Source organism: Hyperoodon ampullatus (assembly GCF_949752795.1).
Source record: "Hyperoodon ampullatus genome assembly, chromosome: 12".
NCBI lineage: Eukaryota > Metazoa > Chordata > Mammalia > Artiodactyla > Ziphiidae > Hyperoodon > Hyperoodon ampullatus.
The window spans coordinates 8,184,705-8,197,590 of NC_136925.1; the positions used below are offsets into that span (position 1 = coordinate 8,184,705).

Below are 12,886 nucleotides of genomic sequence, written 5' to 3' on the forward strand. Positions count from 1 at the left end.
TATCTTCAATCTCCCAGAAATGTATAGAATACTTAGATGCCCAAACACTACATAACCGCATCCCCCCATGTTTTCTTCATTTTTTCCTGAAGCATAAATGATGATTAGTGTATTACCTCAGTGGCATCTTTTAAATAATTGAATATGGTGACTTCCAAGGCAAATTCTTCACCTCTGATAACAGAGTAGGGAAGATTCAAAAAAATGAAAAACGGTTGGAAGGACTGGAGCTGAAAAGAGCACAATGAATACAGATTTTATTCAAGTCCAAGTGCTTCACACTTTACGCAATTAAAAGCAAATCTCACAAAACCTGTGACGCTTATAACTAACTTCACATAGAAATGTCCACTTGCCTACCAACAGAAAGCAAACAGCAACCTACCCCAAACGAACGGGCGCACATTGATTTGATTTATGTTATTTAACACAGTAACCACTACATTTTATGAAATGGCTACTAGGAACCAGGGACTTTACACAAATTATTTCATTTAGTCATTACACCTGTGTAGGCAGGTGTTATGATCATATTTTACAGAAAAGAAAGCTGAAGCTCAGACATCTCTGTAACCGGTACAAGATCACACTGCTGCAAAGTGTAGGAGCCAGAACTGGATCCCAGCACGTCTGAGGCCACAGCTAAGCCCTCTTCTTCTACTCTGCCATGTTGATTCTACCATTCTTCTTCTAAAGCCACTGGCCAAATGAAACAGCATTTGTTTTAGACTCATGTGAAAAGTCTAAATGATGTTTTGCCTACTACCCTGTAATATATACATACACATACTTGTGCTTCCTCATTGGTCACCCAACTCTGATAGCATCGGCTGAGCTTCTCACTGGCAGCAGTTAGTCCCCTCTTAGAGGTTTATTTGGACATTTGTGCAAGTGTCAGACTGTCACAATAGGGTGCTCTTGGCACTTAGTGGGTGAAGGTCTGCATGCTCAGGACAGTCCCAGGAAAGGAAGAATTGTTCCGTGTCCCTCATGATTCTTGAAGGTTCCTTCATGTAGATAAAGTACTTGCTTATAATGACCTGGGCTTACAACTAATTCCAACATATATATAAACCCAAAACATCTGTCAATATACAACTATGTTGTAAATCAAGAGGAAACTACACTTTGTTTTGTAACTTTATCAAAACTTGTTCACTATTTCAAAACTTTACATCACCTCAGGCAGCACCACTCAAGGTTTTTGAGTTGCGAAAACAATACACGTATATCAAACTGGATGTGCAGCTGTTACACATAGGGTGATTCTATGCACGGTGTAAATATTCAAACATGTTACTATGCCTTCTAGTGCAACTAGGCCTGGTCACCTACATACTGAAAAGTATATTATTTTATTATACATTACTTTCCTTTTATTTCTCCTCCCTATTTCACTTAGGGCATCTTACTGATTTTTTTAAAATTGAGTGTGCAGCAGGGAGATCAGCTCAGTGCTTTGTGACCACCTAGAGGGGTGGGATAGGGAGGGTGGGAGGGAGGGAGACACAAGAGGGAAGAGATATGGGAACATATGTATATGTGTAACTGATTCACTTTGTTATAAAGCAGAAACTAACACACCATTGTAAAGCAATTATACTCCAATAAAGATGTAAAAAAAATTGAGTGTGCAGTTATATTTTCTATGCATTTCATTTTGCATAGATAGTAGAGGGACAAAAAGAATAGCTGTTATAAAAAGCTGGCTTCAGGTATGAGAGAGGTGAAAGCTACTGGTCTAAGCCCAGTCATGGTCATTACATTCCTCTTGTCAGTGACGGGTTTAGGAAGTGACATGAGATGTAATTTGACCAAAGAGGTGTGAAGAAATGTTTGCCAGGGGACATTTTGAGGAGTTCTGCTTGTCCTTAAGGAGGGATGCACGGAAATATTCTCTCTCTTCTGGCCTTTGGAAGTGGTTGGACTCAGTCAATAATAAGCTTTCTACCCAAATCTTAATACAGAGCTAGCATGTTTAGCAGTTTAAAACATCTCACATTCTAAAGTGTAAAACAGATGAAAAACAAAAAGGAAACACCAAGGAATCTCTAAACTGTGACCGACATCATCAGCAATCACTTTTTAAAAATCCATTGAGGACATGCCGCAGAGCAACTAAGCCCATGCACCGCAACGACTGAGCCTGCACTCTAGAGCCCGTGATCCACAGCTACTGAGCCCACGAGCCACAACTACTGAAGCCTGTGCACCTAGAGCCCGTGCTCCACAACAAGAGAAGCCACTGCAATGAGAAGCCCACCCACCACAACGAAGAGTAGCCCCCGCTCGCTGCAACTAGAGAAAGCCCACGCTCAGCAACGAAGACCCAACGCAGGCAAAAATAAAAATAAATAAAAACATGGCACAGGGGTGGGTACAGCCCATCTTCCCATCCCCACATGGAGCCCACCAAGGCACTGGCACCAACTGACCCTTCTCTTATTTGCCCCACTTCACCTTAGTAAAAGTTGGGCTCACATTTCTTTTCAGGGTCCATCTATAATGACTCTGAGCCCCCAACACTCAAATTACCATTGTGCAAAGCATATTCCTCTAGGAGATTCCTTTCCCAATCCTATTCAGAACTTGGAAATCGGCAAAAAGATGGCTGTGAGTTCTCTCCCCATCCTGTGACTTGGCCGACAAGCCCACCTAGAGTCAGGTGACTCTCTAGGGCCTGCAGCTTTGTTTGACATTCTAATTACTATTGATCAGGGCCCATGCTCTGTAAAGTTAGATGTTCACTTGTAGAAAGCTGATAAGGTGCAAATGATTTCCGTCCAGAGGAGAAAATAACCCCAAAGGTTAGGGTTTTATTGCCTTATAGAATAATAACCAATTTTGTAACTAATTTAGTCACCATATTCCATCATTGTTTTTCATACGAGTTTCTCATATCCTCCTTTGAATCAGCTTTGCTCAACTCTCATTGAATTAAATAAAATTTTGATTGTGCTCACTCTCAAAAAAAAAAAAAAAAAAATCCATTGAGGAGCTGACACTTTCTTTGCTTCGTGGCACTGTACCATTTATCAGCAGCCCTTTAATACGCTACCTCCACTGGAGTAGTTGTTAGTCCAAGACCTAAATCCTCAGAGATCACGAAAGCAGTTGCAACCCAAGAAGTGATAGAATCAGGTACAGTAACTTCAAATTCTTGGTAAGTCCTGGAACTGAAGTCAAGATAAACATAAAAGTCACAAAACCGAGAACTGACACATTTCAAAATAGGCCAACATAACCTAAAACCATGTTTCGGAAGAATTTTAATTTTCCAAATCATTTACATATCTAAAATTTTTAAAGATTTAAGCATAAAACAGTAGACCCCAAGTTCTCAAGGAATAGGTCATAATAAGGTCATAACACTGCAGACTGATCCATATTCCAATAAAATCTTTCTACAATGTTTATATCTTCAGAATAAACATCATTTTTCATAAATTTTGTATAGATAATAAATATACTTTTTCAAATTTAACTCCAATTTGTTTCTCTCAGCATGCATAAAAGTTTCCCTCTGTATCCTAGTGTACGCTGTTATTTGTTTTTTGAGGTTTGACTTGTGTCTTATTTCAAGTTCCTGTAAATAGCTGACTCACAATATGTGTAGATTTCATGATTTACCTGCTCAGTCATCACGCTAGGTAGCACAGAGTTTGTCAGCTAAGCTGAATTCCTTTCAGCGTCCACACCCCTTCTTCCTGTGGCTCACAGGGATGTTTTATGAGGAGCCACAAGGCAGAGGGAATAATCATGAGCCCTTCCCATCCCAAGGCAACAAAGGAATTCTCAGCAATCTTTCCCCAGTGAGAACCACAAGACTTCAGGGAAGTTAAAATCACCCTTCATTAGAAAAAGGCCAGTCTTCTCCATGATGGTACTCTCACTGTCACATTTCAAATGCAGCTTTATTAAGTACTATATTTAAATACAATAAATATCATTCTAAAAAAACTCGTGGTCCATTGAGTTCTTTATCACTCTATGTTTCTACTTAAGCATCAGAAACAGGGCAAAACTTACTTAAAACTAAGGCCAAACAAAATATATATGGGCAAAGAACTTTATAAAGTTTTACCCCAGGCTGGTGTCTAGCCAAATCCAAGTCTCTGGAAAATGCTTTCTGACACGTGGACTGCTACCCGAAGAAAAGTCATGAAAATCTACCAAATATCCTTCATTTTCCTCCAAAAATGCTATACGGTCATCTAAAAATAAACATAGACAACTGTTAGGAAAAAGTCACTGTAGACAATGTTCATAAACCTAGTCCACAGAATCACAGCACCTCTCAGCTGACGGGGCCTTTAGAGTTTGTCTCGTCCTATCTTCTCGTTTTACAGAGGCACCTGAGACCCACAGAAGTCACGTGACTTACCCTAGTCACATGGCCACTATGGCAGAGCCAGAAAAAAAAAAAAGTTTGATGGCCCTACAATCAATACCTGAAAAACTACTTATAGTTCAGCTGCTAAAAAATAACTTAAATCACATTTTTAAAGTTATCTCCAATTCTGATACTCTCCTCTTCTTAGATCCCTAGTGCTGATTGCCTTTGGCTACACCATCCACAAGATGCTAAAATCATCCAGTTTATTAGCTTCTTTCTTATAAAAGAGGCAGGCTGACATACAGACACACCTATCTCTATTCTTTCAACTTTTCTATAAGCCTAAAATTATTTCAAAATACAATGGAATATTACTCAGCCATAAAAAGAAACGAAATTGAGCTATTTGTAATGAGGTGGATAGACCTAGAGTCTGTCATACAGAGTGAAGTAAGTCAGAAAGAGAAAGACAAATACTGTATGCTAACACATATATATGGAATTTAAGAAAAAAAATGTCATGAAGAACCTAGTGGTAAAACAGGAATAAAGACACAGACCTACTTGAGAATGGACTTGAGGATATGGGGAGGGGGAAGGGTAAGCTGTGACAAAGCGAGAGAGAGGCATGGACATATATACACTACCAAACGTAAGGTAGATAGCTAGTGGGAAGCAGCCGCATAGCACAGGGAGGTCAGCTCGGTGCTTTGTGACCGCCTGGAGGGGTGGGATAGGGAGGGTGGGAGGGAGGGAGACGCAAGAGGGAAGAGATATATGTATATGTATAACTGATTCACTTTGTTATAAAGCAGAAACTAACACACCATTGTGAAACAATTATACTCAATAAAGTTGTAATAAAAAAATTAAAAAAAAATAAAGTGTAAAAAAAATTATACTGTAGAAAGTACCAAAGATACTAAGATGAATGTGATGAGCTCCACCCATTGTCTATAGAGGAGGCGGACAAATACATGCTAAGAGTGATAGCGCACATAGGCCAAATGTCCACCACGCAGAGAACAGGTGACGTTACAGCCTCTGCACAGTGGACAGGGTATGGCTAGAGCAGAAAACCCATTCTGCGCTGTCTCCTGCATTCCATTTCCTTATGCCTCCAGATAAAGAGTATCTCATACAAGAGAAAAAAAATAAGCTAAGTACAAAGGCATGTCTGGAATATGACAATGTGTATTAGGGAAGAGTGGCATAAAATGAGAACAGAACAAATGCTTGGGTCCAGATTTTAAAATATCAGTTATCCCACGCTGAAGGATTCGGACTTGATCTTTTAAGTAATGATGGCCTACTGAAGGTTTTAAAACAAATTAGAAGCACGATCGAACCCATGTTTTATAATGGTAACTCTGGTCTCCGTGTGAACAGTGGTTTAGAGCTGGGGGAATGAGGCAGGAGAAACACGGGGCTCCTGCGGCACCCAAGGAGGCATGCTGCTGAGCGAGTGGAGAGGAAGGACAGCCTTGAGAAGGAACCCTGTTCTGCCTCTCCGCTGGATGCCCTCTGTGTGCACCCACGGCAGGCTGGACCTCAGCATACTCCTCTGTGTGCCGGCTTGCCCCACTAGACCAAGCTGGAATCTCCATTGCCTCCTACACACCAGGCATGCAATTAATATCATCTCCTGAATAACGAATGAACACACTGGATCTGAGGGATAAGACAATAGGTGACTGCAGACTTGGGAGTGCCAAACGTGTGCTACGCACTTGACATCCTTTTGGATGTAACCTGCTAACAACCCTGTAATATTGGTAATATTACTATTCCTGTAATTCAGGGAGAAACCTGAGGTTTAGGGAGCTTAATGAATTTTCTCAGGGTCATAACGCCAGAATTCAAAATCAGAAGTATTTAATGGCAAGTCCCTTTCTTAACCACTATGCTGTTCCACATCTGACAGAGAGAGAGGGAAGAATTCAGGATGAGTTCCAGGTTTCTGATGCAGACATGTGGGTAGATGATAATTTCATTAACAGAGATGTGGAATCATATCAACTCAAGAGCTCATACTTCAGTCAGATCGTATTAGGGAAAAGTGATGGTTTGTGACATATCAAATTTAAGGTTATTTTGGGGGCATCAGGGTGCAGAAACAGGGGTAAGATAAACAGTCAGGGTGTTCCAGAGTTGAGTTTAATGGGAAACATGTCATGCAAGGACAAGGGACTAGGGAAGAATTCTACCAAATTGACTGACCATGTTGTTCAGGTACTAGGGGCAAATAGGGTCAGAAGGAGCCGGTGACCCAGAATAAGCAGGAGAAGCCAAGATCAAAGAAGACATTTAACAGAATTAGGGGAGTAAGGGCACATGCAAGGTAGGAGGACAGGCATTTGAAATGTTAGGGGTAGGGCAGTGGTCGGGTGATGATGTGACCTTATGACTACAGTTGCCACAGGGGTGATCACGGGACAGTGCCCATTAGGTGGGCCACCCACATGGACATTCAAAACCCTCACAAAGGGGTAAGACTGAATCTTCTGTGAGAGTCATCAATGTATACAGAGGAAAAGGGAAGGTAGGTGACTGAATGTGGATTAAAGGATCTGTAATTGAAATTTTTTGAGCTTCAAATGATAAGGGGCTCTTAACTGAGGGTTGTTGAACAATGGTCTTGAAGTAGCTGAGAAAACACTGATCCCTGTGCACCTACTGACCCTGAACCAGAAAAGAGGCAGAGAAATTAATGTCAGTCACTTGAAGGTTTCTAGCAACATAATATGCTAGTAAGAGTATCAGGCTTCTTCTGTTACAGTGAAAAGGTAGAAGGGTCTCAGAAAAGGTAGAGCTTACAATCAGTATTACTAACAATAGAATGAGTATTAGTGTGCACCAAGATTCGATAAGTAAACATCAACAAAGATGGGTAAAAGCTGAGACTGACAGAGAGAGAATGGAAAAGCATAGATTGGTCTGGAAGGCTGCCTAGGATACATGATTATATGAAGAAAGCTAAATGTGCCACGTGTCTTTAATACATAGAGATCATAATGATTTCATAAAATCTTTAAGACTATAGAATTATTCTTATAACTTCAGGACAGAGGGTCAGGTGTCCTGTGGTGTCAATAAACTACCCAAAGCTGGAGAGCCTGGGGCTTAGTGTGGACTAACTGGGAACACGTGACAGAAACAGGGAATTCATGGATAGAAACTATGATAGTTCTGTGGCCTTTCAAGATGATTTCGTGATTTTACCTGAAAGAAAAGAGAACAACTTCTAGAATTAATCATTCTCATTTATACATTTCCTTCAGTCAAAATATTTTATGACTTCTTCCTAAAAGCACACTTCTTTTAATTAGTTGGGTGGTCAACTCCATTTAGCAATCCAGGGAACTGGATGTACAGATGTGACTCTGCCCGTGAAGAACTCAGATTGAGGAGACAAGTGCGTGCATGCGTGTGTGCATGCGTGTGTATGTGTGTGTGTGTGTCTTGACAGCACACTTTATGACATCTGGGCTATTTTCTAGGTGAACAATAAAAAGCTAGAGAACAAAAATGTTTCAAAAAGACATTGCCCCTTTTAACTGATTCCAAAATAACACCACAGTTTACAACACAAATTGGAGGCATAAGATCTTCCAATATGTCCAAAAATATAACCATGTCAAAAAATTACAGAGAGCAAATGGAAAGCATTCATTACAAAGATCTAGACAGGAGGTGAAAAACACTCCATGTTATGGTCCAGATGTACTTTCGAGTACATTAAACTGCAAACACTGTAGGATAAGAGAACAGAAAATGAAAATTACACTACTTATGTTCAACCAGAAAGTATTCATACTTACATAAGTAACTATAAACGCTTGAGATGAAAGACTTAATTACTTTAAAAGCACTTTGCCAGATTTCACTTACAAACGTCAATGAAATCCTTCACAAGGTTTGCATCTGTCAACACCCAGAGGCCACACTCCTAGAAAGAATAATTTTAATTTTCTTTTAAAATAAAAGTTTAAATGTCCTCTAAATTGTCAGGCTCCCATACTCCTAACTCACTCTTGCTCATTTGTTTTTGTGTGGCATGTGAAAGTAGTTCCCTTTTTTTTTTAACTCTTGCTCATTTTTGAGAGTTTAGGTACATACATGAGTATACATTCTCTCTCTCATACCCAGACACAGACACACACACACACACACACACACACACACTATCACATGAAGAAAGAGACATTTCAAGGTCAAGGAAAGTGATATAAAAGAAAGAAATTATAATGACAAATTCCATTATTTCTCTAATGGTGAATTTATTTATTTGCTTTTAAAACTAGAAGGATAACTATCTTTCCATTTCAAATTACACTTATATAACACACTTAATAAAAGGTTAAATTAAATAAATTTAATAAGAGGCTAATATTTCAAAATTTAGATAATTAATTCTGAAATTAACTTTGCAGCAGTAAAATATATTAATATCTTGTCAAATTATATAGCAAACTAAACATACCTGAAAGACTGCAAAAGAATTCATGAACATGCCTAAATAATATCCTGTGTTATAAAGTTCCAGTTCATGGACCACCTAAGGAAAGATAAAATATACGGAATGAATGCATTCACATCAACCTGTTCTGCCCTCTCAACAGTTCTGATATATACCTTAGATAAGAGACAGCCCATATGCTTATCAAATTTGAAAATGACACAAATGGAGGAATAATGAATATGTAAATGCCATGTTCATAATTCAATCAGCCAAAATTACACTTCTTTTTTAAACGTATTTTTATTCTGTTCAGCAATCCAGAATGCCTAAGAAAGTGTGGGCTTGTTGACAAGACCAACACGTAGAGATCAGCATTAAAAATGACTCATACTTTTGACAAAGATAAATGGGTTCAATTTGATGGCTAATATAAGTTCTAAAAAAATGTCAGTTAGGGACTTCCCTAGTGGCACAGTGGTTAAGAATCCACCTGCCAATGCAGGGGACACAGGTTCGAGCCTTGGTCCAGGAAGATCCCACATGCCATGGAGCACCTAAGCCCGTGTGCCACAGCTACTGAGCCTGCACTCTAGAGCCCACGAGCCACAACTACTGAGCCTGCGCGCCACAACTACTGAAGCCCGTGCACCTAGAGCCCGTGCTCCGCCACAAGAGAAGCCACCACAATGAGAAGCCCACGCACCACAATGAAGAGTAGCCCCTGCTCGCTGCAGCTAGAGGAACCCCGCACACAGCAACAAAGACCCAACGCAGCCAAAAATAAATACATTTATTTGTTTTAAAAAGTCAGTTAACTAAATTCTTTAAAATAACACAAAGAGACAATTCACAAAAGAGGAAAGCAAATTATGAATAAGCAGAAAAATATTCAACCTTATTGATAATCAAAATGATGCAAATTACATCATGAGATAGCTCTTCAATAACGAGATATTTGCATGTATCCGATTAGCAATGCTACTTTTTAAGAAGAGTACTCATTGCTAGCAAGAGTGAGTAAAAAAGGCTAAAATAGTCAGGAAAATTGGTACATATAAACACAGAATTAGAATATGACCCAGCAATTCCAATCCTACATATTACCCAAAAGAACTGAAAACAGGGACTCAAAGAGATATCTGTACACCAGTGTTCATTGCAGCATTAGTTATAACAGCCAAAAGGTAGAAACAACCTAAGCATCATCAATAGAAGAATAAACAAACAAAATGTGATATATATATACAATGGAATCTTATTCAGCCATAAGAAGAAATAAAGTTCTGATACATGCTACAACATGGATACACCTTGAAAACATTGTGCTCAGTGAAATAAGGCAAAACAAAAGGACAAATATTGTATGATTCCACTTATATGAAATATCTAGAATAAGCAAATTCAGAAAATCAGAAGTAGATTAGAGGTTACCAGGGTTGCAAACAGACGGGGGTAATGGAAAGTTATTGCTTCATGGTCACAGAGTCTCTGTTTAGAGTGATGCAAGTTTTGGAAACAGACAGTTATGATGGTTGTACAATATTATGAATATAATTAATGCCACTGAACTGTACTTCTGAAAATGGTTAAAGAGGCAAATTTTATGTTATATATATTTTACTATGGTAAAAAAAAGTTAAGATATTATACGCTTTTTGGTAACCATTTTGATACATTTCCCTTATTAACATTAGCATTAAGACTGACAAACTAAGACAAAGACAGGGAAAAAATTACTAAAGGTTCTAAGTGTAAGTTTAAAAACACACCAAGTTTAAAATTTAACACCCAAACCACTGCTTCTGCTATACTAACAACACCACTGCTACATCCATGTTAAGTAAACATGGTGCTAGAACAGGTACCGAGAAGAAAACAACGGAATGAGAAAACAGAAAATTTCATAATATCTCAACAAGCTAGCCAATATAGTTAGCTCAACTATAGACAATGGAGCCAGAGCCAGAGAGGATGGAGAGAAAAGGTTTTCGTTCCATAACTCCAACTCTGCCACAGAACACCAATATGTGCAAGATGTCCTTCTGCTGACACCCAGGTGCGAATCAACGGAATTATCTAGGAAGAAGCATCTCTTGCATAAAGAAGTCCTCCTTTTCTCACTGGCTCAGTGAAAGGCACGGTCAAAGCTGCAGCAAGGGAAGTCTGGTGTCTGAAAATTAGTCCTGGAAGATCTAGGACACTTAAATTATTCCAAGGCATTCAAGAGTCTCTGGGCACCTATAAATTTAACAAGAATGAAAGAAACCAGAACAGTCTATTCTCATAGGCTCTTGACTCCCTCCTCCAGAACCAACTCTGGAGAAATAATAAAAGCAAGCAAGAAACTTGGATGAGTAGAACAAGAAAGCCCGCAGAAGAGGGAAGGGTATCTCGATTTGGAGTGCTGGAGGAAGCAGTTGGCAGAAAGCTGCTACAAACAGCAGTCAGATGACGGTGGAGGGAGGTTTTTAGATTCTGCTCGTGCTTCTCTTCAGAAGGTAGCCTCAGGACAATCATTCCTTGCAATTTCACTGCCAAAACCAGCAGCCAGCAGGCAGGCAGTGTGGCCAGGATAATACCAGGTGAGCACCTCTGCCCTCCTGGTGTGAGAGGAGGAGGAAATGTGAACAGACCGCTGGCCTTCAAGCACTCACTCTTCCCCCTCTACTCCTCCAAACCGTCAGGGCTGGGGTCATCACCTCAGGAGACCACGTCTTCCTGGGCTACTTTTCCCTAAGAGCTTAAAAGTGAACCGCTGAGTGGAAGGGGACAGCACACTGGGAGGATCAAGAGTAGTTCTTGAGTCCCTGAAGCTCAACCTCCCACCTCTCTTTAAACTCACAAGACATACACAGATTGGAGCCTGGTGTTCAGCCTTCCCCAACAGACATTATCAGAGTAGCAGCCAAATCAACTAGCCATCCAACGAGTATAATTTCCATAAAAGACATTCAACTGGACAACATACAACATGTGAAGCAGAATACTGAAAAATCAGCTCAAGAATTTAAAATAAACATAGTAAATATAGGTAAGGTAAAATATTAGCAATATACAACAAGAAAAAATATAAGAACCAAATGAAAATAATAGACATTAAAAGTATAACAGCTGATATAAAAGTAGGATATCCATCAAAGTAGGATAGATACAGCTGATGAATAATCAGTGAGCAGAAAGAGTCAATTGAGGAACTCTCCCAAAGAAATAAATAAAAGACAAAAGAGACAAAAAAACATAAAACGAAAAGCTAAGAGATATGGAGAAAAAAAGTAGAAGTGCCAATCTCTGAAAAGGAGAAGAAATGGAGAGAAAAGAACTATAGGAAGAAATAATGGATGTAAATTTCCAGAATCAAAAAATGAAAGGAGAGTATATATTGAAAGGGCAATTCATCATGACAAAGAACAAAAATTCTGTACAACAGCAACATGATCTGGCCAGGGTTGGGAAAGGAGGTGCAGACAGGGAGACACACAAAGAATGCATAAGAATATGAGAGCACACTAAAATGCTTGCCTTCTCAGATGAATATACAAATATTGATAATCTTAAGAAATCAATAAGGATAAATAAATATAAGCACAATTCATGAGTTAAGGACATCTATCACGGAAATAAAAATAGAATGTATAACTTCCAAAACCACAGAAAGAATAAAAAGAAAAAAAGGAAGTAGTCTAAATTTTAAAATATGAAATAAAAAAGCAGAAATAAGTCTTAATTAGAGCAAGGACTAATTTGTAAATGGGCTAAATAAGTTATTAAAAGACACTATCAGATTAGATTAAAAAAACAAAAGCAAAATATAATACTATGCTACCTACAAGATATAGGTAAAACAAAAACTTACAAAAGGTTGAAAATAAAAAGATGGAAAAATATACCAGCCAAGTATATTTGAATCAAAAGAAAGCTGGGATAGCAATCTTAATATCTGACAAAATTTAATGTAAATGTACAGCGAGATATAGAGACAGAGACAAAGAGAGCATGTGTGTGTGTGTATTTGTGTGTGTACACATATATATGGAAGGAAAAATGAAATAATATATTTATTAAGATATTCAGCAAGCTATAAAATGAAG

General features: G+C 38.8%; 1 protein-coding gene across 3 annotated transcripts in view; it reads right to left on the minus strand.

Annotated features, from left to right (window-relative positions):
* Nucleotides 1-12,886, minus strand: part of CD109 (CD109 molecule) — a gene marked incomplete at its 5' end in the record, with an annotated part of 117,048 nt that overhangs the window by 31,870 nt on the left and 72,292 nt on the right. For all 3 annotated transcript variants that reach the window (XM_079716527.1, XM_079716526.1, XM_079716525.1), the window contains 5 exons: nucleotides 117-230; nucleotides 3,059-3,176; nucleotides 4,085-4,214; nucleotides 8,228-8,285; nucleotides 8,820-8,894. In XM_079716527.1, the coding sequence (XP_079572653.1) occupies nucleotides 117-230; nucleotides 3,059-3,176; nucleotides 4,085-4,214; nucleotides 8,228-8,285; nucleotides 8,820-8,894 (495 nt within the window). The remainder of the gene's footprint in view (nucleotides 1-116; nucleotides 231-3,058; nucleotides 3,177-4,084; nucleotides 4,215-8,227; nucleotides 8,286-8,819; nucleotides 8,895-12,886) is intronic.